Source organism: Anguilla rostrata, chromosome 2 (genome assembly GCF_018555375.3).
Source record: "Anguilla rostrata isolate EN2019 chromosome 2, ASM1855537v3, whole genome shotgun sequence".
Classification (NCBI taxonomy): Eukaryota; Metazoa; Chordata; class Actinopteri; order Anguilliformes; family Anguillidae; genus Anguilla; species Anguilla rostrata.
This window is the reverse complement of record NC_057934.1, coordinates 2923009-2950685: the sequence shown is the minus strand read 5'-3', so window position 1 is coordinate 2950685 and position 27677 is coordinate 2923009. Positions and strand designations below refer to the sequence as shown.

General features: G+C 44.1%; 1 protein-coding gene and 1 long non-coding RNA gene across 4 annotated transcripts; one reads left to right on the top strand and one right to left on the bottom strand.

Moving 5' to 3' along the window:
• Positions 1–1455: 1455 nt before the first annotated feature.
• On the bottom strand, positions 1456–16982 carry LOC135243742 (uncharacterized). Of its 3 annotated transcripts, none has more exons than XR_010326778.1 (4): positions 16668–16982; positions 12313–12431; positions 11512–11556; positions 1456–5643 (listed from the first exon to the last, which is right to left on the bottom strand). It is a non-coding gene; the product is annotated as an uncharacterized LOC135243742 (long non-coding RNA). The 3 variants fall into 3 exon arrangements; XR_010326777.1 differs by lacking the exon at positions 1456–5643 and adding an exon at positions 8305–9240 and having other exon boundaries at positions 11508–11556; positions 16668–16980; XR_010326776.1 differs by lacking the exon at positions 1456–5643 and adding an exon at positions 8305–9240 and having other exon boundaries at positions 16668–16977.
• On the top strand, positions 14393–24743 carry LOC135243686 (fibroblast growth factor 8-like). Its single transcript, XM_064315678.1, has 5 exons — positions 14393–15335; positions 15426–15462; positions 16345–16525; positions 20221–20327; positions 23299–24743. Exons 1-5 carry the CDS (start codon positions 15304–15306, stop codon positions 23602–23604), a joined length of 663 nt encoding a protein of 220 aa, XP_064171748.1. The 5' UTR covers positions 14393–15303; the 3' UTR covers positions 23605–24743.
• The last annotated feature ends 2934 nt before the right edge of the window (positions 24744–27677 follow it).

The following is a 27677-nucleotide window of genomic DNA, read 5'->3' as shown; positions in this document are numbered from 1 at the left end:
CTCACACGTTACACTGGAGACAATATTTCAGCACTTTTCTTTGCAAAATTTTTTTGTGTTCTGTTGATGTGGCAGATTCACAGCAAATATTCTTTCTTGTAGAACAATTACCAATGGAATGAACAATTATAAGCTACCCACGACACTGTTCAAATTCAAATACACACAAAAATAGTGTATTAATTATGCCCTTAAAGATTTAAAAAGACATATTCAGATTTGGACTTTTTTACACTTCATGTCCAGGCAATAAAGAGGTATTTCCACAAAACGGTAAACAGTAAAGTGAACCGTACTTCCATACCTATCAGCCAGATGGTTTTCTCTTGTATTGTGTGATTATTTTAAAGGGGCAAAAATTTTGAAATTCCAGCACTAACATTTCCCTAACATTCGATATATCATATTTTGTTAAATGAATCACCCCTTCGCAAATCTGTCTTTCTCCTATAATGCCAGCCTCATTCCCTAAATTTAAGTGTCATTCCTTTCGTGACCTGCCCATTAATGAGCACTTTTATGTTTAAAATGTTTCATTAAATGAGGTTCGAAGTTCAGAGTTCAAAACTGATACATTTACAGGTGGAGGTGGTTTTGAGTCGGTCGTCTCCTCCGAGCTCAGTCACTGACCCTCGTCCGCTTTGAGCAGGACTCAGTCAACACACTCAGTCTTGCACGCTGGAGAAATGCGTTTATCCTACAATCTCTCCCAAGATCGTGCCCAACGATTTAACGGCAACAAACGTGGCTCTCTCTCTCTCTCCCTCCTCCCCTTCACGGCTTTTGATACAGGGTTGACGCCACACGTGAGTGACGTGGAGTAACAGCCCGCGACAGAAAGCGGGGAGTCTCCCTTTTCTAGACTGTAATATCCACATCAGGCGCGACCGAGGAGACGCCCTTGTGTCATCACGCGCCCCGTGACGGCCTCAGTCCAGCCTGAGTGTGTGTGTGCGCGCGCGCGCGCGCACGGACGTTACAAACGTGGACGTTACAAACTTTTGTAACTATGTAGTTGTCTCAACAAAACCTCATCATCACTGGCACCATAGTCACAGAATATGACACTCCATTAAAGAGGTATTACCGAGGGTTTTCATTTGCTCACATGAGTGGTTATTTGTGTGACTTCATGAAATAGACTTTCACAATCTAGGAATAAGGAGGAGTCGTTGAGGCTTAACACTACCATTAGGATAAGATAGACAGGACAGCGATGTAGTAATGCCCCCCAGTAAAGCAGATACGTGAATGAAATGAAAACGTCTGGAAGCCTCTATCACCACTCAGAAGCGGTTACCACACTGACGGTCGCAAACTGAAAGACGGGCCGTAGGAGGGGTAGGGGAGGAGATGCCGGTGTTGATTTGCATCTGAAGAGCGAAAAAAAAAAACCCCTACGGAATGTGTCAGTTTCTCCCCCTCACGTTCTCGTGTGTCCGAGCCCAGAATTCTTAAAAGCATTCCAGACGGTTAAGACTGTCTTGTTCTCAATAGAATTCATTGTTTGTTTACGTAAGTAGGGTGAACATACCGTACGGACATTATTCCGTGTCACCATTAGCTATGTCAGAGACCAATCACAGTCAACTGATACTCGAGATTCAGAGATTGGTATTTCATAAAATGGTTCGTGCTGACAACATTTCACTGCATAAACCTTTGTGGTTTCAGTTTTTTTAATCAATCTTATAATATCTCATATTAGACACAAAGCATACAGCCAGACGTTTTTCAATCTATGGGATAAGGGAATACAACGGGTTCAGAGAAGGGAACGGAAAACCGGGGGAAAAATGTAATTTTCCTAGGAGTAGACCCAAAAACTACACGAAATATATATTTGATGTTCCGAAACAAAAACAATATTTTAAACTTTTAAAACATAATAACATCATTATTTTATATATCGAGGGACTTTCCAGAACTATTTAAACAAAGAACGAGGCTGTCACTGGCATTAAGCCAGTATCAAAGGGAAATTCTTCATAATTTTGACAGACAAACATCAGTTAGTTCAACAGTGTGGAACTACAAAAGCAGTAGCTTCTGGGCCCTTAAGTCCATTGGGGCTTCTAGCTAATTGCAAGCAACAAATCCCTTTATAGCAGACAGTAACTCTTCGGCTCTGATTTATAATTGTGGAATATCACTGCTGGTATCCTGGTTTTTTTATTTTTTTAGGATCTACTTTAGTTTCAATTTGTATTTTAAAGTAGCTGCCCCATAAAAAATGTGTACTGCACGTGGCTGCATTAAAACCAGTATTCAGGACTAATGGTAAGATCAGTTATGTTTATTTGCTATTTATCTTTTTAAGTCATTATTAATACGAATTAGAATTCTGTTAACTACCACTTAAATATATTAGCACACATATTATCTCTCAAAGCAAGTCCATTTATTTTTCTATTTAGTCAATTATTTTTTAAAATCGTTTTAAAAGCAGAGAGGAACAGGGGCACATCTTGACAGTAAAACCATCGTTAGACAACGCAGAAACTTTGAAACGTGGAACAACGATTTGGAAGAGGGAGTGATGTCCTTCACAGGGGACGATTCGCAGACAGGCTGTCATTGAGAAAACAGGAGCATCTTGGCCTGCCGCTGACCGTGTACTGTAGATGGCCAAGGAGAGTTGTGACATTGACCCTGTTTTTTTTCTTTTTTTTGGGGGGGGGGGGGCGCATAAACCAGTGGGGACCCCTTCTTAGCCAGATACGATGACTAAGCAAGCTTGTGTGGGGCATGACTGGTGTCGAATACAGAAGCTTTTTACATTTTGGTAAGGTTTAAAACATGATTACATATGACATGATGACATATTTTTGGGATGATTTTGAAATTTTTAAAGTGTGAGTGGGAGGGCTAATAAAATTAGGTACATGTGATACTTATCCTGTTTTGAAATACGCGTGTCCATCAAATTATAAAAGGCAACAAGTTTGCTCACTACTGAATTTCAGATAGGGAATACCTGGAAACAAGTCCAGGAAAAAAAACGCATGTTCGTTAACAAAAGACTGGCTATAAGAAAGAATTTTACCTGAGCAGAAGTATCTGGCCGGATTTGTGAAAGAGTTAAAATTTAAATCTGTGTTGAGTTTAAAATTGTGGACCTTTGGGTGTAACTCTGGGGAAAGAAGTGCTCAGTGTCTTTTTCTTATTTGTCCTCAAGAAACAAGACAAACGTCCAATAGGGCAAAGCATGTTCATGTGTAGTGTAGTCCTTGCTAGCCAAGTTATTCCATTGTTTCCTAATCATCCAACTGAAGGTGATTGCAGTTCCCTGGAAACAACATTATATTCAGGTTTGTTTTTTTAACTCATTTATTTTTTCACTTGTCTATATATTTCATTTTACATTTGCTAGTTACTTACACATTTTGTAATATATTGTAACATCATTAGTATTTTGGAATGAGACAACTTTGGAGAAAGAGATACAAGTAAACAGACTGGGGCGGGACTCAATATTAACGAAGCAGAAAGAATAACAATATGTGTCATGATGTGCTAAAGGACCACCATTTAAAAATGTATTTATTTATTATTTATGTATTTATCTGTGTTTTTACTACAAATATTGTACTCTGGCAGAAAAGTATATGATCTTAATATTTTTTATTCGGATCAAATTTCATAACGGCAGGCGAGCACGTTAGCTGAAGCTCGCGGACATGCGACATGCAGGATGTGCGCTAAGCTCGGAAGCGCTAACCAGGCCTGAAGCCTGCAGCCAGCGCTAACGTGGGCCTGAAGCCTGCAGCTAGCGCTAGCGTGGGCCTGAAACCTGCAGCTAGCGCTAACGTGACCCCAAAGCCTGCAGGAAGCGCTAACACGGGCCTGAAGCCTGCAGGAAGCACTAACACGGGCCTGAAGCCTGCAGCCAGCGCTAACGTGGGCCTGAAGCCTGCAGCTAGCGCTAACGTGGGCCTGAAACCTGCAGCTAGCGCTAACGCGGGCCTGAAGCCTGCAGGAAGCGCTAACACGGGCCTGAAGCCTGCAGCTAGCGCTAACGTGGGCCTGAAGCCTGCAGCTAGCGCTAACGTGGGCCTGAAGCCTGCAGCTAGCGCTAATGTGCGCACTGAAGCCTGCAGCTAGTGCTAACGTGGGCCTGAAGCCTGCAGCTAGCGCTAACGTGGGTCTGAAGCCTGCAGCTAGCGCTAACGTGGGTCTGAAGCCTGCAGCTAGCGCTAACGTGGGTCTGAAGCCTGCAGCCAGCGCTGTCGCAGGCGGTATGGAAAACGAATCAGGCGCCCCTTTGAAGGAGACTGCATAAACACAACAGCTCTCGGCTCCCTGGTTTTCTCCTCTCGTTTCTTTCCCCCTCTCCGCCGAATTCCTGCTAGACCCGGTCTCCTTCTTCTCCTCCTCTGTTTTTTCACTTTATTTCCCTCCGTCTTATTCCCTCCTTCCTTTTATTCCTCACTCTCTTTTTCTCGGAGTTTAATCTCTTGCGGGGTTTGTGTATGTGAGTCTCGTGGGGGGGGGGGGCACCAGGTGAGTCAGAGGTCACTTTTTATATATATTTTTAATGTGATTTAAAATGAGGGGTGCCTGTTTCAAAGTTTTATTTGAGATCCACAACTCTGGTTTGGTGTTAAAGCATCTAATTTAATATTTTTTGTTTTAAACACTAAATATCCAAATCCCAATGTCATTTTAGTTTTTGTTAAAAAATGTAATTGTAATCAAGTAGCGCAAGGCACAAGTTCGTTTTACACATGCACTGCTGCTTGTGGACTTTTGTCCGAGAGAAATTTTAGAGATCTGTTCTTTGCTCACCAGGTGAAAATGTCATATGTGTAACTGTAACATGTGTTATTTCAATCAGTCCCAAGTTTGTCCGCCACACCCCCATATGGAAAGAGCCATTTCACGAAAACGGCCTCCCCACACAAAATGTGCACGCCATGATGTTCTACCTCTTGTTTTTTTCTGATTTTAAGAGCTTATGCTGGTAGCGGTCTTAAACTTTTTAAGCGTTATTATTGTAATTACGTTTATTCACATGAAATATTTGAGTGGAACTCACTTGTCTTTTACTAACAGACCATTTTGATTTTCTTCTAGCTCCTCAGTTGTAAAGCGTAGGAGGGGCTGCAGAATGGCATTGATAAGGCACTGCTCCAGTGCATGTATGGGCACCATGGTCTAGTACTGAATCCAAACCATGCTATTGCCAGGCCATGCTAGTGTAGACCCATAAGTTGAGCCACAGCTGAGTCCAAGCCATGGTATTGTAGACCCATAGGGTCAAGCACAGTTGAGTCCAAGCCATGCTAGTGTAGACCCATAGGGTGAGGCACAGTTGACTCCAGCATCTCCCAGGGATGGGAGGGTTTCAGTCGGCTGGGATAGCAACGCATTGTGCACCAGTGCCCCCTGCTGGTCAGGTGAGTTCCCGCAGGCAGTTCCCAAAAACCTTTTCCTTTTTTTGTTTGTTGGGCGTTGGCGATGCTGCACTTGTGGTCCCCTTCATTCAGCTGAGTAAATTTTGACTGTGTCTTGAAGGAATGGGCCCGTATCACACAGAGATGTTTTGGATACGCAGAATCTGGCTGAAATGTGGAAATCCGTGCGCCATTTTGGTGGGGTGGCCCGCCCATGCAGATTCAACGCAGTCAGCTAGGCAAGCTCCTGGAGACAGACAGAGAAGTCAGGTTCCCTCTGGGGGGGGGGGGGAATCCCTCCATTTCCTTACTCTTTGTTCTTCTCTCTTTCATGGTCCTCCCTCGGGCCCGGTTCACACAGTCCCTTCGGAGGGCGCTAGGGGACCGCTTGTGTGCAGCTCGCAAGACCGGGGCGGGGTGCGGGGCGGTGGGGGGGGGGAGGGGGGGTAAGTCGCGGCTGCAAAACGCATCGCCCACCCTCCCGCTTCCCGCCATTAAAGCAGAGAGAGAAAGGGAGGGGGTGACAGAGAGAGAGAGAGAGAGGATGGAGAGACATAGACAGAGAGAGAAGGTGGAGGGAAAAATAGAGGAAGAAGGAACATGGAGAGAGGATGGACAGGGAGACAGAAGATAGAGAGAGCAGATGGAAAGAGAGAGAGAAAGAGAGAAGGAGCAGCTGCAGAGAGAGAGAGAACATGGAGAGAGGATGGACAGAGAGAGAGAAGATAGAGAGAGCAGATGGAGAGAGAGAGAGATGGTGGCTGGAGAGAGAGAAAGAGAGAGAGAGAGAGAGAGAGAGAGAGAGAGAGAGGGAGGGAGGGAGGGAGGATGAAGAGAGTAGGATACACAGGAAACATCCCAGGACAGAAGTCTGTTTTTATTGACTTTGTTAACCCATTTTCAATGCTACTTCTTATGTGTTTACAAGACTGTAAATCACCCCTATTCAGAAGGCCATTGCAATAAAGTCAAAGGAAACGCTGAGGTCAAAGGGGAATGGACAGACTGATGCTAATGACAGCTTGTACCTGGTTTAATTTCCCCAGGAGAGGGGATTTCAGAAGGACATGTTTAAGCAGAACCTTTTCCAACTTACAAAATGGCAGTAAAAACAAAATGGCTTTACTGTAAATGGTATATCTAGCCGTCATATACAGTCCAGCTCCTCATAGTAAACGCCAGCACATCGTTGCAACCATTCTTTGACGCGCATGAAGATGTCTGAGGGATCTTGAATGCTAACACAGCCATTTGCATCAGGTCTGATTTGCCAACGAGTTGCTGGTAGTGCACGATGAAGTGTCCAGAATGTGTCAGCCATTGTGTCCACAGTTTCTCTGTCTGCTTTAACTTTTTTTTCCCCCACAACTGTTATGTATATACTGGTGAAATGTCTTCAACATGGACCAGAGAGTCAACGGTTCTCATGAACTTTAAAAAAAAATCCCCCATTTTTAGATATGGCGTAGCTGGGTGGATGGTTTTCAGATCACCCTTCTGTTTAAGTCATCTTAAACCATCCACCACAGAGGTGAGACCGTTTAAATAAAAAAAAATGTATCAATCCAAGCCAGGAAAGCAATTTATTCCAATAGCACCAGCTGCTATATTTTTCATTCATTTGAACCGATCCCTTAAAAAAAACTTTCCACGTCTAATTCCAAAGTCCATATTAATTATGCCCGTTAAACTTAGGAGTCATCCCTTTGAATTCGGGACTATGGAGTGGGAGTACCACTGTAAAAAAAATAAATAAATAAATAAAAAATCACCACGGTTGGTACTTTTTCCATATTCTTGTTTTTACAGACAGTAAAACTGCTCATCCCACTGTGTGAAATCACTCTCTGGTCTCTGGTAGGGGAGTCTGTAATGTCTTACTCAGTTTTGGAGATTACATCATTGGAATAGACTCCATGACAAATGACCCCCTCTAAACTCAACTTTTTCCCCTCTCTCTCTCTAGCTCAGAAGACTTTGCTGATTGACCAGCTCAGCCAAAAATATGCGCTGAGAGGTCCATAAACCTGTGACCTCTCTCTTACCAAAGCTGCACTCCCCCCCACAAACGAGCGTTTGGCCCACTGCAGGTTGAAAGACTGCTTTTACTGGCAATGAGGGTGGGAGGGGCGGGGTTGGGGCTGGGGGGGGGGGCTCCACAGTCATGTACACTCCTAGGAGGGCCGCCACTGTAACAGGATGATTAAACTGAGCCGAGCCTCACGCCCAAAAACCAAAATGCCAACGACTGCTGCCATCCCAACTGAAACGCTTCAATCCAAGCTCTTCTGTTTAAATAATGATCCATTCTAAGTCATGTTTTAGAATAATTTGGAGGGGGGGGGGGGAGGGCAGGGCAAGCTACCGCTTATGTTGCTTATTGGGTGGGTTGGGGGCAGCTCTGGTTATGAACCGCAGAAGTCTTCTGGAAGCAACATTTAATTCGCTAAAAACTGTTCTATCCTTCTCCAAGTCAGCTAATCTGCGATGAGAACTTTGGCGCAAAATGGCTGCCTAGGCGGGGGCTACACATTGGTGGTGGGTGAGGTGAGTTTACCCCCTCCTCACTGTAAAGCACTTTGAACGTCTGGAACAGCGCTGTATAAATACAATCATTGATTCATTCATTCATTCATTCATTCATTCAATCATTCATTCATTCAATATGCCAATAGGTGACAGGGAGACGCCCATTTGGCCGTTTTTCTTCCCACGGTTAGGCGTTCTCTCTCCCTGGCGTCCACCACACCGTTCCACCCCCCCCCCCCCCCGTCTTATGGCACCCTGTTTTTTAATGTCCCTCGCAAGCCTGGGAAATAATACCTCGGTAAAAGAGTCTGTTCCTCTCCATCGCAGACATTCAGTCACCCCCTTCTTCTAAGAATAACCAGCGCCAGCTTGCCAACGGTTTTTTTTTAAATTTTATTTTATTTTTTTACGGCCCCGTCGGCCGACGGTGTCTCTGCCCGCCTGCCGATACCGCCGGGCAGTTACCGCTGAGCGCCGGCGGGTCGAAATGCGAAAAGCAGCCCGCGGAGTCTCGGGCACACCTGGCGCAAACGAGCCAAAGGAGCGGGCGGGGGGGTGACACCTGGAACGAGGCCAAGGGCTCCGGCGCGGAGCTCCACGCCTGGACCTCAGACCCGCGGAGTGTGGGAACCCAGCGGGGTGGATTTACACGCCCCACACCGAGGGGGGGGGGCGGCGGCGGCACCGTGGGCATATGAAGCTGGCACTGAGGTGTGGGCACTTTCTTGCCTCTGAATGCCATCTCTTACCCCACTCCTGGGTACATGGTTCAGGAATTTACCCAACCAAGTGGGTGACATCTCAATAAAGAATCACGTCCACCAAGAACAACGTGGCCTTGAATCATTCCAGGTGTCAAATTTACTGCTTGCGGCGTCTTTTCTGGTGGTTCATAATCCAGGTACGTTTCACCCCCCCCACCCCCCCTAAATAATCAAGTATTTTTTTTCACCCCTCATATCCCCCCAGGAGTTAAATCCTTACACTGCTACTCAGAGGGCAAACACTTTCGGGACAGGGAGTTCCACACCGCTGGTGGGGGCCTTGGAAGCCATCAAGTTGAGTTTGTGATGGAGGTATTCCACATTTATATGGGCCGTTCGACACGTTTTGCAGCCTCAGTATAACACGTTTCTCACAGGCACAGCCACGACGCGAGAACGCTAATCCGTTTGCACTCAGAGAGTGAGTAATGGGGGCTAGAGCAAAACTCAGAGGAATCAACGGCTTCTCCCAGAGGTGGATTTCCAAACAACATCGCACTGCACTGCAGTCCACGCTCTTCATGGTAGGCGGCAAGCTACATTCGAGATCTCTGAATAAATGGAAAAAGAAACATTGAAGAAGCAGCCTTCGTGAGAAATCTGGTCCATGCATTTCCCCAATACCGCTATGTTACATTTAATATGCCCAGCGAGGAAATGGGTATAATTTTATTGACATGCTCAGGATTTTCTACGCTATTCAGTATTTATTCGTAAACAAGGTAGCGGGGTAGTTCTAAACGCACACTTGGCTGTGTTGGCATAGAGTTTTTTGGTACCCCCACTTTTCAATACAAGGACACTCTTCCCGTAGTGATCTTAGCTTCTCAAAGGAGCCGTGTGAATCCGAGCAGCGTATTTTGTATGTTGGGAACGGTGGTTCAAAGCGTAAAATGTGCACTGCACGTGGGAGGCAAGCAGAAATCATTCAACCAGCGTAAGCCGCGTGGCCATTGAGAAAGGGCTCACAACATCCTTTCCTGCAAAACCAGGCCCAAATTTGTAAAGTTCTACGATGGCACGCTCCATTGAGTGAGTGTTCTGTGAGGTGACGATAAGGGCGGAGCCTGAGAGTACATTTTAAAACACTGTCCCCCCCCCCCCCCAACCCCCCCCACCCTCCCGAGATGCAGAGGACAAGTAAACAGCCCTGAATATAACCAAGAACCACACTAGCAAGAAGCAGAAACACTCAGAATCTAATAATAACAAATCTTAAAAGCTGGCCGTCTTCATAAAAACACTGCACCGCTTTCACAGACCGTAGACCACAGAGAAATATGGGTGGCTCCAACTGCGCATTAAAGCAAAACGGAAATGGTTTGCCATTTGCATAAAAATGCGATTGTGTGTGATGCATGAGTTTACTGACCACTTTTCTGAATGGGCATACGTAACCTATGTACCCAAGTGGACCTGGGAATACACCGCAAAAAAAGCTTTAAATATGCAAAACGTTCAACGTGCTTATGCATCTGTCATTTCTAACCTTGAAAAATAGTTTGCGAATAGTTTTTTTGTTTTAAATGTGACACGGTCCAACTCTCTGGTCCGGAACGGAAGCACATCGTTTGGGCTGCACGCACCATTTGGAGACTCTCTTTCTCTCTCTGGTTCATTAACGTGGCGGACGCAGATCCACCCTCTGCCAGCGGGGTCTCCACTCGAACCCGCGCGGTTCTGAGGGCCAGTTGCGACCCGGCGGCCTGCATGTGTTCTGTGGCCCGCTTTACTTCAGCGGTCCGGCCACGTTTGGCTTAAAGCCGACAGCATTCTGGACTCGAGTCGCTAAAAAACCGCACGCGCCCGTGTTTAAATACAGCACGACGGGGGGCGTGGCCATCGCGATTTGCCCCAACTGGAAAAACCCCAAGAAGCAAATCCGGTTGGCTGCAGAGGCTTCTAACGCTATAGTAAGAGACGTTTCTATTGCACTAACACCGTTCGCTTCTAGAACGCACCGTTTGCTTCTGGAACTTCTAGAACGTCGTCCGCAGGGATTTCACGAATGTAAATATATAACGTAAACGGGATATGGCACATTTCGTGCTGTCGAAATGGGTTTCACCGTAATTTAACCGACCTGGTTCTCCGCACCGTTCTGAGGAGAGGGCTGGCAAGCCTCTGGCCGGCCCGTTGCAGCTTGGCAGAGACAGCCGAACACATTTGCCAGGACGGATAGATGATCATGCTGGCTTAACAACACGGTGGTTAATTCTCGCGCTTTTATGCACCGTTACCGGTTCAAGGAGTGTCAGTTACCCTTTTTTTTAAAGCAGCGCTCTCGTAAAACCGTTGAGCGAACGTGATGGCGCGGCAGGGCCGTTGTGTGTGAGACAGCCGGCTAAATGGGTATCATAATGGGATCTCTCTCCCTGGGCCCTCGGCTTGTATCCTCGCGTCAGGTCTTCTGGAGGAGAGAGTGGAGCTGAAAGGTTTGTGGCAGATAGCCCACACCCTGCCTTGCTGTCACGCGTCCAAGCCTAGCGACCCCCCCCCCCCTCATCCCTCCACCATTTTTATTTTTAGTTTCTCAGCGTACCACCATAATATACTGTAAATATCCCCTTTGATAATTTACACTGTGTGTGTGTGCGAGTGTGTGTGTGTGTGTGTGTGTGTCACAGGACATTTTTAACCATTCCAAACACAAGGATTTGCCATTACAGCCACCAAGGAAAAATAAAAAAAGGGCTGGTATTAGAAAATTGGGATTGTACTTTCTGTTCCATAAAAAAAAAAAAAAAACATTTGAAGAGCGAGAGGGATACAGTGAGCTTAAAAAGATTGGTGGCCATTAGACGGCCATTTTACTCACGCACCTTGTCCTCCTGTAAGTCTGGAAATGTCCGCCATTGTCTGCAGAGCTGCAATAAAATTGGAAACAAATGTGTATACAAAGATGGACTACAACTCCCAGAAGAACATCTCGGCCTTCTTAATGTAAAAAATATAGCTTGGTGTTACTAAACCTTCCCTTACCGCCTTCGGCTTTGGAGTTCAGTAAGGTCCCTGGGCAATTATCCCTAATCCAGAGGTGGAAAGTCCAGGGGTCAGAAAGTAAAAGTCCTGCCATGTGTTTCTTCCAGCCATGAACTCAGCCATCTGATTTCACTAAATTAGATCTACCTCCATGATGAAGGTAAATCAGAAAATAATGATTGATCCAAGTGATTGGAACAAAATACTGGGGGAGGACTTTTACTTACTTTCTGAACCTGGATTTTCCTAATCTGATGTTGGCAAATCGCTTCATTCTGAGTAATTTACACAATCACATTTCCTGCGAGACAAACTAAACCGTTGACACATTAGTAATGCTCGTCTCGTCTTAAAATATGTTCCGAGCTATTGATCTCTGCAGGTGTGCACTGACTGGTGGGAAGCCAGGCGTACCTCACAAAGATAGAAAAGTGTGGAAACACATCTAAGGGGTTTTTCATAATGGGTTGAGTGAGGTATAGCAGGGCGGGTGTGTGTACCTGGTTGGCTGCACCCCGCACCCCCTGAATGGTAGCAGGCCAGGGGGGATGTGTACCTCACAAAGACAGAACAGTGCAGAAACACATCTGAGGGGTGTTTCATAATGGGTGAGTGAGGTATAGCAGGGCGGGTGCGTGTACCTGCGGGTCAAATTTCCCCTCTGCCCCGCTTCACCTCCCCGTCCCGAGCGCTGCATATGATGCGGATTGAGCAGAAGTCCTTATTCCCACGTCGGCCACAAATATGGGTTAAGCAGAAGCTGAAAGGGAACAGATTTAGGGGGTTAATGGGAACCACAGCCCTCTTCCGAGGGCTGCACCCAGGTGCTGAGCTATGAAGCGTGTGTTAGGTTTACAAAAAAAAAAGAAAAGCCCATTTCTGTGAGAACATTTCATCACAAAATATAACCCCCCCCCCCCCCCCCAAAAAAAATCTGATTTTACGAAAAAAGAAAAAAGAAAAAAAAGAAAAGGCTAGCTTCAAAGAAAGAAATATCGGGACGTCTGAGTGTTTTGTGGTACAGAGTAGCAGTGCGTATGAGTGATGACATGATTTCTGTAACAGGGTATTGAACATAGCGGGAGCTGCACTTGAGACCGGGGGAGATTTGGACAGAGGACTAAGGGAGCGAGAGGACACTGTGAACAGCTGGCAGAGTTACTTTATGGACAAAGAGGAAGGACTAGAAAGCAATAGAAGGAATGAGTAAAATATCAGTTGCCTTAGTGATTCCCTTTTTTTTTTTACTGTGAGATTATTTATACCAACCAGTGCTAAACTGGTCACTGAAACATACGCATAGGTTTTTTGGGGGAGAGAGGGAGACATGTCACCCCCAATATTTTCATATGAATTAATTGCTAGACTAGCCAGCATGCTCGTGAGACTTCATGTTTGACTATGCGAGACTAGGTGGTCTAGCACTGTGTCTTCTCAATGCTGCAATGAAATCCAGTCATTGTAATCAAGCATTGGGCCTATCGTTTATTAATTTCCTGTTTTATTTTCAAATATAGCCAACAGCCTACAGTGAGCTGTACATTTGTTTAACTTACATGGCTATGGAAATATAGTATTACATGTCCTCAAAATACCTCAAGACAACTTGACCAATCAATAGTTCATTAACGCACACAGCCCGAGACGGGATTCTATTTCATTATTCTGCAATCCTGATCCACACTCACTCAGATTTTAACCCTTTTTGTAAATACTTTATTATCCCATCACTTGCTCGCATGTTTCGGGTGTGCGCCGCGCTCTGTTACTTAGAATGTTTTATTATTGTCGTAGAATTTGGAATCTAATTCAAATTGAACCGTCTTCTGTGTCTCCGAGAGTCCTACCTCCAAGGGATACGGTTGTTAGCGCCTGCATTCGCTAGCGTGCAGTTGCTATGTTAAGTGCATTACACTTGGCCAGTATAGCTTAATAGGAGACGAGGTATCGGTGACTATACTGACCATAATAATAGTCCCGTGAGCCCTATTCACCCAGAGGAATATTGCTCTACCATCAGGCCTTGAAGATTGATGACACACCGTACAAGACATAATCTACCAATAGTGACCAATAAAAGCATCACCAGAGTGTTACTACTGACCATAGCCAGCCCATTTCTCCACCCTAGTCTGTGACTTTCATCAGAGATGTAGAGATCATTTACATGCCTCACACATGTACAATAGTAGGCTACTACCTGTGAAATATTTCAAATGAAACTTTATCAAATAAGTGAAAATGTAGAATAGTTTTCATACTTGTGTATGCTATTTAGTATGTTTCAAACACAGAAAATATTTATAGAAGTATATAAGCATTACTCAGTGTAAGCATTCGCGTAAATAATTACGCAGCATTTGGAACAGCATATACCATGATGAAGAAGTGTATCAAAAATGTTCAAAAGATACGTTGGTCTCTTAAACATTACTTTTACATCATTTAATCTAAAGATCTATGTATGCCTCCAGGTGCACGTTACAAAACATCTTATTCACACTTCACGGTGTAACGTAAGAATATTTTATTTTATGTGCTCGTATATCGATAATATTTCACATGAAATCTATGATGGTGTACACATTTTACCAGCTAATGACAGTTGCGAAAGATTTAATCGTATTTAGGTGAGGATTTATTTTATAATTTTACTTTTATGCTTTTAAAAATATATATATAACATTCGGTACTCCAATACAAATAGACTTCAGCGCCCATATTTTGATGCCGTCTCTTCTAACACCTCCCCAGCGGAGAGGTGTCATTAGGCGTTGTCTAGTTTGTATAAGCTCCTCCTGTATTCAGGCAAGTGTTTACTTTTTCATCAGGTGAGGAAGGTAGACTTTAAGCAAAGAGAGAGTGAGGGAGACATAACTGGTTTCTTGGGGACGTTCCTTTTATTTTAACCCCAGGATACAAATAAGAACAGGGAGCCGACACTGGAGACCGCAACAACGAGATGAGGAGGGGATACGGGATAAATTAAGTCCCTCACGACCGATCTGAAGTAACAACACTGATAGCTACCACCGCAGTGGAAGCAGAACTAGGCGCCCTCTGACTGACTAGATGAAATCTGACCCGGGATCCTCTCATATTAATGAATTTAATTTTCTCACAACTGAATGGACTTTCATTAAACGGGAACTTCAAGTATAAGCTAACAGTTGCATATGATGCACGCGCTGGCGCGTAATGGTACACCTATATGTATACCTCTTCAATCGCCTATGGATATCGGAAGACAGAAGATTTTGGTTTAGACTCCATCATTATATGTTTTGTGTTAAAGTTTATTTTGTCTAAATTAAAAATGCTAATTGGGATTTTTTGCACTTTTTTAAAAGAAAAAAAATGTTGAAGTAGCATGAATGAACAGACAATTGTTATCAGGAATGTCCGTTTTCTGCCAGCTAATGACAAAACTGCTCTCTATTAAGGACGTATAACATTGGATACCTGCGACTACAATATAATTGAAACGCTTTTGAGACGAAGAAACTTCGAGATACATTTCTTAAATGGACACGTTCTGGCATTTTCCCGACGAACCTCCTACAGGGGTACAGTCGAATTCACGAGGAATAATTTAAACAAACGGATCACTCCCTGTTTTGAAAACTTAAAAAATGATGCCGATGCCGTCGAGATCAAATAGCCTGTAAGTGAATCAGCTGTCAACCTGTAAACGGCAACGATTTCCCACATGTAACTGTGTCATGTAACAATACATTAATGTTGTTTTTTTCAGGTTCCTCCATTTATTTGCCTTTTGTCTCTATGCACAGGTACGTATACGATTATGAACTAAACTTACAAGTTGGCTATACGTTCTTTCTGAAATTTTATGTCGGTTAAATATGACAAAACAGTGTTAACTATTATTTATGCCCACGGATCACGATAGATTATAAAATTTCTAATCCTGTAGTTTAAAGGTCAAGGACTAAGAGAACAGGTCTCATTACCTTCAAGGATGTCACTCGTAATAAAGAGGGGAAAACATTATGGAAGGGCTGTATGGCTGAACTTCTGAGAACAGTCGTAAAGGAATGTAACTCAGGGAAAGATGGATGAAAAACCATAGAATCATAGTTGTGGTGCCTATGGACATGATATCGGTATCATCACAGTAAACGCCGTCAGGACAGTGGCATCGTCGGTCAGCCGTCATCGTATAACGCGTTGGCTTCTATGGTGCCCTTTCCTGTTGCCCCATGGACTGTGATACGGTGACATGACCAAAATCAAATGCACCAGTGACCCATCTTTATTCAAATAAAATAGCCAATCCGTAAGAAACCCAGTCACAGACAACTGATGCCATTTTAAAAGTGTAACTATGCATGCTTACACAATATCATCTCATCCCCATTGAAAGAAACCAAATGTACTTTCAGAAATGTTCATGTTAAAGTGCATTTCAGGCGTTATTCTGGTTCAGTGCGTAAATTCAATGGATTTTTTTCCTGGAATCTGCTAATTCCAATATACACCCAGACCGGTAGTCGTAAATGGAAGTGTGTCCTTGCGCAGTTATATTATTCATAATTTCGTGGTGTGCATGGTTTAGTTCCACACTTTTTGAAATGAAGAACTTAAGGTATTTTGATATATACATATATAACGTATCCTTACTCACTACTGGGGTCTAATTTGTTTTATTTCAGGTGACCATTCAGTCCCCGCCTAATTTTACGCAGCACGTGAATGAGCAGTGCAAGTTTTCCGACCGGACCAGTCGTAGACTAATTCGTACCTACCAGCTCTACAGCCGAACGAGTGGCAAGCACGTGCAAGTTCTTGGAAACAAGAAAATCAATGCCATGGCTGAAGACGGGGATGTACATGGTAAGAATCGTGTATGTTACTGTTTTTGTTTGGTAGAAAAGTTTGAGCATGTTTTCCACTAGGAATAGGTCATCATAAGTAAAGAGAGAAAAATTAGGAAGGATGTTTTAAAGTTGTTACGTGTCATAGGATATGTACTTACAGAGGTGGAAAATCCAGGTTCAAAACAGTACAAGTCCTCTCTGCAGTATGTTGTTCCAATCACCTGGATTTTCTAATTAGCACATTCATTCAGCCAGGAGGTAGAACTAATTAGTGAAATCAGCTGGGCTGAGTTCATGGGTGGAAGAAACACATGGCAGGACTTTTACTTTCTGACCTCTGAACTTTCCACCTCTGCATACTTAATGACATTGGCTAGGAGACATTTGAAATATATATTTTAGTTTTGCTTGCGAAAGTAAGCTCATCCAAACATGTAACTATCAGAACAGGGAGTTTTTTTTACACCCTAGAAGAGATAATAAACTCATCTTAAGTCAAATAGAACCTAAACTAGAATACAAGTGCGACCATTCATCCAAATACAAAACTGGAAATTCTAGATGGTTTAGTGTTTGATTCTCAGGGGTAAACGGTGTCTGGGACAGCCATTAGAACCTATCTTACAGTGATCTCCAGAACATATCCTGAATGGTTTTCCCCATCACCTGCCATTGTTGGATAAAAATGTCTAGAATTGCTCTGGCCTTTTAGATCTATATTTTGGATCAGACTATTTTGTTCACAGCACACAATAAATAATATTTAGTCTTGATTGTAAAAGCTCACAACTCATAATAAGCAACTATGTAAATATCATGCTTTATCATGGATTATTAAATAATTATTCAGTGACTGACACTCTTGCAATTAATTGCCTAATTCATAAACACGGTGTAGTTATTTTTTGGTGGGGTAAATCAATTAGTGGGACTGAGCACGATGCATTGACTTGCAAAGGCGATAGGTGGCATTCGAAATGGGGAATACAAGCTGAAGAATGCATCACTGCAGCTCAGTTCTTTGTACAGTACGAGTCACTGTGACGGACTGAGGGCATTTCCTGTTGATGAAATGTTGTCTATATTGTTAGCGTTGGGTGGCTGGTTTGCGCTTTCTGCAGTGATGCGCCCTGCATTCTGGTACTGAGTCTTGACCAAGTCGGTGTTCAAGATGGCTGGACCACCTACAGTAATTATTTATAGTATAGGCCAAGGTGGGTGTCACTCAGCAGGTTTATTGGTCCCTATAAGAGTGCCATACAATAGTGACTCCTCTGGTGCGTATTTCATGAAGCTGGAGTACTGAGTTAGCTGGATAACTCCACTGAGTAAAACCCGGAACAGCTCTTTTTACTTCAGTCCATGTTTTTACTAAGTGCAGTTATCCAGCTAACTCAGTAATCCTGGTTCGTTAAGTCCTAAAAAATAAACGGCACATTGCAGTGTGATCCTTGGTTAGTCGATATTTCTGCTGTATATGGCAGAATTTGGGTGGCACGGTGGTGCAGTGGTTGCCTCACAAGAGGGAAGCCGGCCGGATCCTCTCTGTGTGGAGTTTTCACGGTCTCCCCGTGTCCAGTGTGGGTTTCTTCCGGGTACTCCGGTTTCCTCCCACACCAAAAGACATACCTGTTAGGTTAGGTGCACTCCTGCCATTGCCCTTGACCAGGGAGTCCTGGAGCTGGTCCCTGGGCACTGCATTGAGGCTGCCCTCTGCACCTGTAAGTAACTAGGATGAGTCAAATGCAGAGGACAAATTACCCCACAGGGTTCAATAAAGTGTGTCTTCAGTATCTTCAAACATTCAGTTTGCAAAGGGTTCTGTACAGAATGAGAAATAGCAATACACAGTAGATTTTAGGCATTTAAATGTGCTAAATTTGTGTCGCTAACATTTCTAGCTTTTAAGAGAGATGTACTGGGTAGTTAAATGGCTAATGTGATGTCTCCTAATGGTAAAATCACCTAGCATGTCGGCTGGCCCAGATTCCTCGCTGAGAGTAACGACTGAGCGCTGAATTGTTCAGGTCTTCGGGACTTTTGACAAACACCAGAGCAAGTTAAATCCTTTTTTTTTTAAAAAAAAGAAGGAAAAAAAAAACCACCTCCAGAGTAGGATTTAATAACAAGCTGTCAAAAGCGGTTATGAAGTTTTGGACGGAAACTGAGATGGACTGTTCAGAACTGAGCCCTTAGCAGCCGGGGCCGTTTGAAATGCACAGCGCTCCGTGGGGCCCTGTTAGAAGGGCGAAGGTGGATCTCCGGTAACCGGGCCGGTGTCACATGTGAGCCGTTCACTCCCAGCATGCTGGTTGCGTGCGCTGGAGGCCGATCTCTCTCCTGTGGCTGGGTTGCTCATCAGTGGCCTGTTGCTATTTCATCCATCGCCTCCCTGTGAAATTCAAACTCTCTCTCTGTGTCATCCGTCCATCCATCCATCCATCCATCCGTTATCTATACCTGCTTACTCCTGGTCAGGGTCGCGGGAGGGTGCCGGAGCCTATCCCAGCATGCATTGGGCGAGAGGCAGGAATACACCCTGGACAGTCTGCCAGTCCATCGCAGGGCATCCCTCTGTGTTAAGTGATATGAATTCCACAAACAGGCACAATGTGTTCATGGCAGTAGTCTTCGTTGTGATTCTTTTTTCAGTATAATTAATTTTATTCTATCAGCTTCATCCATTTGCATATTGTATTTTTCATGGGTTACATACGCTTTCATATGACTGTATGTTTTGTTTATGCACATAAACTAGTACAGAGAGGTGATATTAAAGACTTAAGCTTTTTTCCACCAGGTTTCAGGAGGATGTAGTGAAAAACTGAAAATAATATTTTTTATTGGAGAATGTAATTGAAGTAGTAGTAGGGTATTGTTTTTAAAAATGATCAAGATCTGCTAGATAGGTAAAAGGATTAGGCAAAAACACATTAAAAAAGTGAGCTCATACACATAGCATACCTGCCAGTCACCTAATCTTATATGGTCCTTGTGGTGGACATTAGTGCTTTTGTATTACAGGTTTCTGTTAAAATACTTCTGTTTAACAATGTAATTACATTGCACGGTTCAGTCCCTTGTACCTGATAAAAAAGTACAGCATTATTGACTAGTCTATTGTCTACTCTTTTTGCTTTTTATGATGCACTGTGATAAATTATTTGTAATTCACATTGCATGCCACACCGGTGACAATCTTAAATTCATACGTTACATGCTGTTCCACCCAGCAACCTAAAATAAAGATGTGGATAAAATCTTATGTGTGAAGCGAATGCGGAATTATAAAGAAGTTTATCGCCCTTCCAGGATACCTTCTTCCATTTCAAAGAATTGTGGCGCACATGTTTTTGTCATCGTGCAAGAATTCAAGCTTGCATAAATCCCCAGGAATGGTCCCCGCAGATTTCATGTATGTGCGCCTGCGTGTGTGTGTGTGTGTGCGTGCGTGTGTGCGTGTGTGAGAGAGAGACAGAGAGAGAGAGAGAGAGAGAGACTGTTTCGCACACTTGCCAGAAAGAAAGAAGTAAGACAGAAGGTGAAACATTGAATGATATCTGGAACTTGATAATTATCAGTAGGAAACAAAATAACAAAAGAAAAATCAGAATGTAATTTTTTTGTATGCCGCAAGTGTAAATGTTGCTAATGTTGACATTCCGGTACATTCCATAACAGACAGATTTTCTCCCTCATCTCGTTCTGCAGCCAAACTGATAGTGGAGACGGACACGTTTGGGAGCCGGGTTCGGATAAGAGGGGCGGAGACTGGGTACTACGTCTGTATGAACCACAGAGGGAAGCTGGTGGGCAAGGTGAAAATACATTTTTTAACTGCCATCTTTTTAAATGTGTTACAGTTTCATACGCGTCTGCTGGTTGTGCTTTGTGTTTGGTCACTGCCTACCACGGCTTTTATATAGTTACACAAGGTATGCTGTATACTGTAGGCTACACTGTTTTTAGGAAGTTACAGTTCCTACACACTGTTGGCTTTTTGTGTGTGGAGATGGGTTGAGAAACATAAAATTAAATCAGAGAAGAAAAAAAAGACATACATTTTTATAAATCCAATTTTCCTTGTGTTGTTATGTATTTGTGGCTTTTATGTTTGTGCAAAATGGATGGATTTACAAAATTCAGACCCCTGCAAGAGTATGGTGCTTTACATTACATTACAGGCATTAAGCAGATGCTCTTATCTAGAGCAACTTGCACAACTTTACATAGCATTTACATAGCATCCGGTTATAAAGCTGGGTGTATACTCAAGCGATGCAGGTTAGGTACCTTGCTCAAGGGTACAACGGCAAGTGTCCTTCCCAGGGATCGACCCTGTGACCTTACGGTTAAAAAGACCAGCTCTACGCTGCCCTGTACTGCACTACCGCTCAGTGCCAGTGGTAAGAAAGTTTCCTGAGAATTGGCCTCCATGTGTGCAGTTGTTCTGTGATTTTCCCTACATTGCCTGTCACCCACAGTTCAGCACCCCCTTGTCCAATCAGCATGCCAGCAAAAAATACGGCCCACGGGTGCTGGCGCAAGCTTCCCATTTGGAGCTATTAAGAGAACAGAGAACAGCGCTAATGCAAAACAAAAAAGGACCAGGGAGCGATATAATTTAATGTTCGACGAATGGAGCTATCGGCGATCAATAATGAAACACCCATCTCGAGGCGGCCTGTCTGTAGGGAACAGCAGGTTCCGTGTAGGCGCTCACCGAGCCTTCTGGGTTTGCGAGTAGTGGGCGGTGGAGTGCGGGTGTTGAGCCTCTGCTCATTCACTCTCTGTCAGTCGTCCTCTTCTCGATCCCCGGGGTGGATCTGCGTTTGTTTTGTGTCTCGCTGCGCGCGGTAATGAACAGGGACATTATTGCTACCTCCAACCTGCCGGATTTCAAGCCAGGTAGGCCATCTGTTCGCAACCCTGATCCTACTTCGTGCGCTATATCAGTTGCCCAACGCAGCATGGATGTGACTTTTTTCTTTTTTTTTTCTCGGTAGAGATGAGTGTCACATTCTGAACGTGAGGTTTATTTTTGGCATCCCTGTTTGTTAAGTGGCTCGTGCTCGTTTCGGGTTTTTGGCGCGTTGAGGCGGTCAGTCCCGTGTCAGGTGATTGGCTGGACGGCAAAGAGACGTTCAGCTGTTCGTGTGTCATGTGACCACGTGGCGGTTGGCGATCGAAAAACCTGTCTGAAAAAACGATGTTTTGTTCTTCTTCCAGGGCTGAAGTGGAGCTTATTATTTGAAGAAAAAATTTGAATGAGATCTTGCCAGACAGTATGGTCACATATTACACATACACATACAGTATGACATGGTCTCATGCGAAAGTAGCAGTCAATTTCTGATGATTTGAGCAACAAAGTTAGGAGAGTGCTAAAAATGTGTTAAAATTGTTTAGGAAACTGTGACTTTGGCTCTTGTGAATTGCGGTTTATGTCATCACTGCAATGTACATGGTTTACTGTGTCCCGGGCAACAGCACACAAACACACCAGAAGATCCTGTGGTAGGCTCTGGCTTTCAAAAATCCCAGCAGAGACAGGAAAAGTATTGCCCAACACTGGCCTGATGGGCAGTGATCGTATTTACACATTTCCTGTCAAAATGGCGGTTTAAATATGTCAGCCGGATTATATTGCTGGTCTCGTAAAATTTTTCGTTTCGCAAGACTGATTACCATTGAGGCCATAGTTTGTGATCGCTAGGGGGTTCCCCGGTGTCCTGGCCAAATCCCAGATCTGGCTCTCACAAACTTGCCACTAAAATCATCCCCAGACTTAATTGGCTAAATAAATGTTCTCTCCCTCTCCACCTTTGCTAATGTGTGGTGAGCGTTCTGGCGCAAATTGGCTGCCGTGCATCACCCAGGTGGGTGCTACACATTGGTGGTGGGTGAGGTAAAGCACTTTGAGCATTTGCTATATAAATGTAATTAATAATAATTAATAATAATCTGACTATAATGTGATTTTGAAGTAACAGCGTTGCATTTAAAAGCTATAAAGTTATTTGTACTTTCTATATGTTCAAGCAGTAAAATGCATTGACACATTAGGCCCTTTGCAGTTCTTAATTGCTCAGTGTGGCCTGTAACAATTTCATAGCATTGCAGCAGGCATCACACAAACACGCATTCGATGCCAATACCCCATCAGCTCTACCCACACACACACACACACACACACACACACACAAAAAATACAAAAACAAAATCCACAGTCCAAGGAGTGATTTTTCTCTGAGGAAGGATTTGCACTTCATACGAAACAGAAGCCAAAGTAATTGGTTATTGCAGCCATTTCCCATTCCCCATTCCCCTTGATCCTTGAGTGTGATGTGTTCAGCATATGGCTGGCTCCTTCTGAAGGGGGTAGCTCTCTTTATGTTGGCTGGCAGCGGCTACCTGCCGCGTTCCTCTCTTTCTCAAAAAAAAACGGTTTGATTAGTTCCAATTCATAAACGTTTGTTGTCACCTCGAGGAGGAGGAGGCAGCGTGTTACATTCTGTTACAGGCACTTAGCGGACGCTGTTATCCACAGCAACTTACACAACTTATTACACAGCATTTACACTGCATCCATTTATACAGCTGGATATGTACTGGAGCAATGCAGGTTAAGTACCTTTGCTCAAGGGCACAACGGCAGTGTCCTACCGGGGAATCAAACCTGCGACCTTTCGGTTACAAGCCCAGTTCCTTACCCGTTATGCTACACTGCCCCCCCCCCCCCACCCTGCGTTCGGTCTGCTGAACGCCCCGCCTCTCTCCCCCTCGCAGAGCCGCGGCCGCGGGCGGGACTGCATCTTCACGGAGATCGTCCTGGAGAACAACTACACGGCGCTGCGCAGCGCGCGGCACGGCGGCTGGTACATGGGCTTCACCCGCCGCGGGCGGCCCCGCAGCGGCACGCGCACCCGCCAGCACCAGCGCGAGGTGCACTTCATGAAGCGGCCCACCAGGGGGCCGAGCGGCGGGGCCGCAAACGCCGCCGCCGCCAACGCCGCCGACCGCCGCCCCTTCGGGTTCGTGGCACACCCGTTCGGCCGGAGGACTAAACGCGTGCGCCGCTGGGGAGGGAGCTGAGGAAGGATGGACGGGGTTGGGGGGGCGACAGAGGATGGGGGGCGGGCGGAAGAAGAAGAAGCACAAGCGAAAAGAAAGAAACGGCTAATGACCGGATGGACCCTCTCAGCAACCTCTTCCACTAGTTTGTACTGGAAATGACTGTACCTGATATCTAGGCTGTTTAAAATCTAGAAATGTACAAAAAATATATATAAATATATATATATTAAGGTGAGAAAACTGTCTATTTTTGTACTTTTGACCAAAAAAGACTGACTTTTATAAAGTTTTTTTTTTATAAATGTAAAGTGACGTATGTGAATGAGGCAGAAGTGCTGACGTTTAGCAGTGTGTTGGCTTTTCTGTCTTTTATCTGTTTTTTTGTCGTTTTTTTGTGTCGTTCTTGATGACTCAGTATTTGCTACACCACATCTGCTGCTCAAGGAGACGTGACAGGCCTGAGAGACTGCACTGACAGACTGTTCAGCTCAAACAGTACCGTGTTCAGTTCCAACAGTACATGTGTTGAGCACAGGCATCAGGTGTTCAGCTTCAGACAGTGCTGTGTTAAGCTCAGACACTGCTGTGCTCAGTTCAGCAGTGCTATGTGTTCAGTTCTGTGCAAGTGTTTCACCGATTGACAGGGAACCAGTGCCATAGGATGAACAAGCTCCTGGGCTTTGAGGAAACTCATTGTTACTTCATTGGTTTGCAGTACCGTAGATGAATTAGGGCATTATGCATCCTGACCACAACCACTAATTCACTTGCCAGTCCGTTACAAATGTAAGAGGTGGTTAAATTACACGACATGACTTTGGCTGTCACTGAATTCATAATAATAATAATAATAATAATAATAATAATAAGATCATTTACATAGCCTACATTTTTGGGTTACAGGCCAATGTCCTTAACCTCCATGCCCATATTATTTCTCAGTAAGGGCAAAGTGCATTCTGACTAGACTGAAGATAGGCCTTAATCAAAGCAACACAGCTTTGATCATATGTAAATATGGCAGCTATCTGTATTATCATCCTCAGTTTCCTACTGTTTTAACTGTAAAATGGAGGTGTAAATGTACATGGTTTGACATTTTAGGAAGTCTTTTTGTTTAGTTTTTTTTCTTTTGTGGCATTTTGAGTGTTTTTTTTTTTTTTAAATAAATATGCAAGTATATATTTTTTATTGGCGGTTGCATAAAAGGATTTTAATGATGAAATATTTATTTAAAATATGTATTAAAGTGCATTACGATATTGAAGGTTCAGTGACCAATTGCCTTCATTTAATGGTTTTGTTGGATATGCGTATACAGCAAGGCTGCCCAGTCCTGTTCCTGGAGATCTACCATCCTGTCGGTTTTCACTCCAGCCCTAACAAAGCGCACCTCATTCAACAGCAAGAGCAGGGCTGCCAAACTGTGTTTCTGTAGATCTACTGTCCTGTGGACTCTAACCTCGTTCTGCCGGCGACGGTGACGGCGTCCACCGCAAAATGGCCGCCTCTTCAGGAAGAGGCCGACTGCGTTGGGCCGTCCTCTCCAGACAGGAGCCTCGTCGAAGCCGCGAGACAGAGCTGCTACCCCTCGGCTGCGCGCTGTGTACGAAAGCAGAGGCTGGTGTTTGTCTTTCACCCTCAGAGCTTTTAACCCACCTGTAATCTGATTGGGCCTGGTGTTTTCCCAAGGCGGGAACCCCGCGCTTGATGTTTGTAAACAGCTTCCTCGGCTCGACCGGGCCGAAGTCAGTAATCTCTGGGAGTCGAGCCGATCGAGAGGGTGTGACCACACACACACAGTCGAGTCGCACACATTTCACACACATCGTCTCGAGTTGCGCTTTTTATTTATTTATTTTTGGCTTTTGTCGAATCACTCTGAAGTAGATAACGGTGTGTGGTGACAGGGATGGGGGGGACCATGTATAGTTTGCCTTTCTCGGTCTGGTATGCCCTTGATCTGGCCGTTCGTCAGTCAGCTCTCTGTGTCAGTCTTTACATTCTGCACTGCACAAGTGTTCATATGTTTCCTTCTGAGATCTGGCGGAAAAAAAAAAGTTTTATTAATATAAAATGTTTTGGACATAAAACAAGCGTTTTACGTGAAATCGTGTTGCGGTGAAAAAATTGTCAAAAATATTATTTATATCAGTTTTAATGAATGACCCCCTGTTGTGTTTCACCATAGAAGAATATATATTGAGATTTAGACCAAAAACCAACGTCCCCTACTGGTGACAAAAACAAACTGCCAGGTCTGATAGGAGGTTAACGATTTGGGAATGACATCACCTTGCTGTTTTAATTTGACCATAACAGTCACCATTCCAGAGAGCTGGTTATCAGCTAATGGGCAGTGTTCGTCAGCAACTCAACCTGGCCCAGACTGGCCCCAAAATCTGGCTGCTGTCCTCTCGAACCTCCTGCTCATCAAACCCAAAAGATTAAACTCCTTCATCACTTCTCCATGCAGTAATTCATGACACCATAAAGCCCCTGCCCTTAAATGCAAACAGATAACATGTTTTGAATCCGTTTGTTTTTTCTGTTGCCAGTTTATTCATTGTTTGGTTTAGGGCACTTAATAACATGGAAACGCATTATTTGCATCATAAACTATCCTGTTTCTTCCAGTTGATCCTTTATGAATACTTTATTTCATTGTGTCATAATGGGCCTTCTACGTTTTCTTATTCATTTTCTGTAATATTATTTTTTATACTTTAAAGCATATTTCCCCCTCAAAAACGTCAACCCCGTTTCTACTCCTGTGAATTTATAGTCAAAATAGTCTCCTGATTTTCCTAATTTCCCTGGGGCATTTCTGTTGTTGCACTAATTTCACATTCAAGAGGCATTTAAGTCACCTTCACAGCGTGCGTTTTATTTCCTGTTTTTCCTAATATACATTTTTATGGCCGTGCTACTGATACTTATAGTTCATTATCTCCAGAATGTATAAATCATTAACTCCTCTGGCCATTAATTGATGTGGCAGTGCAAATTGGGAATTTGGAGAAACAAGCTGGCTGTGGTAATAGTGCCACAGCCTCAGTTGTGAAGCCGTGGAAACGTATTGAAAAAAAGGATAAGCAGAATCTCTTATAGAGCACGTGTCAGAATGTAGCCCTAAAGGTTATAGCGTCAGCTTCCGCCCCAGTAATTAGGATAAGATGCTGATTGGCTAAAGAATCCACACACCTTGTTCTCAAGGCCTTAAATTGGCTTCTGATTGAAAGGAAACCACAACTACCTGCACCCAAAAAAAAAAAAAAAAGTTGGTGAGGTGAGTTCCCCGCCTCCCCCCCCCCACACGCCCGAACTCAAAGCTAAAAATCCTTAAATTAAAATAGGCATTCACCATCATTATGAACTGCAGCTGTACTCAGTTTAATTTGGGGAACGGCATAAGGTTCGTCCGCTACGCTGTGGAAAGAAGGAGAGCTAAAATATAAAACGGAAAAATGTATAGCATCTTTAATAATTCAACCCTACTTTAAGTTGTTTGAATGTAACATTTTCACAGTTTTATTCTGATTTTTAAGTTTTATTTTCTCCTCGTGTGTGTGTGACCGTCCAGTTCTCAGAGGAACTGCATTCCGTGTGTGCATTACTCTCCGTAATCCAGTGGATACAGAGCTGTGAGCGGGAGTAGACCTGTAAGACCAGCGACTAAACTGAAAGACACCACTGAAAGGCCAACAGTGATCAGAGATAAGATCAAAAGCACACGGCCTTATTTGTTTATGTGTCTTTCATGGGGCCTGTTGACTTCTTCTGTTGGAGCACAAAACGTTGGCCGGTCTGATTACCTGACTGATTTCGATAATCCCTGGTTAAACGTGCTGAGCCGCACCACAAGAGAGAGAACACACCCCTTTACAAAGATGAAAGAATAAGACCCCCCCACCACTGACCCACCCCTTTGTTTACACCTGTAAAATTGCACGGGAGCCCGTTCCAATGATACATTTTAAGTCCTGGAATATATGTAGGCATTTGTTGATTGTGTGTTTTCAGTTACACCATATCGTCCAATCAGTGCCCGGCCTCACTAATGCTCGTCTGGCAGAATGTGGACGTGGGCG

Bases quoted from the DNA above. Each gene is read 5' to 3' on its own strand.
- LOC135243686 (XM_064315678.1), top strand. From the start codon at position 15,304: ATGATGCCGATGCCGTCGAGATCAAATAGCCT. The intron at 15,336-15,425 runs GTAAGTGAATCA...TGTTTTTTTCAG, and splicing joins CCGTCGAGATCAAATAGCCT to GTTCCTCCATTTATTTGCCT. The intron at 20,328-23,298 runs GTGAAAATACAT...TCCCCCTCGCAG, and splicing joins GAGGGAAGCTGGTGGGCAAG to AGCCGCGGCCGCGGGCGGGA.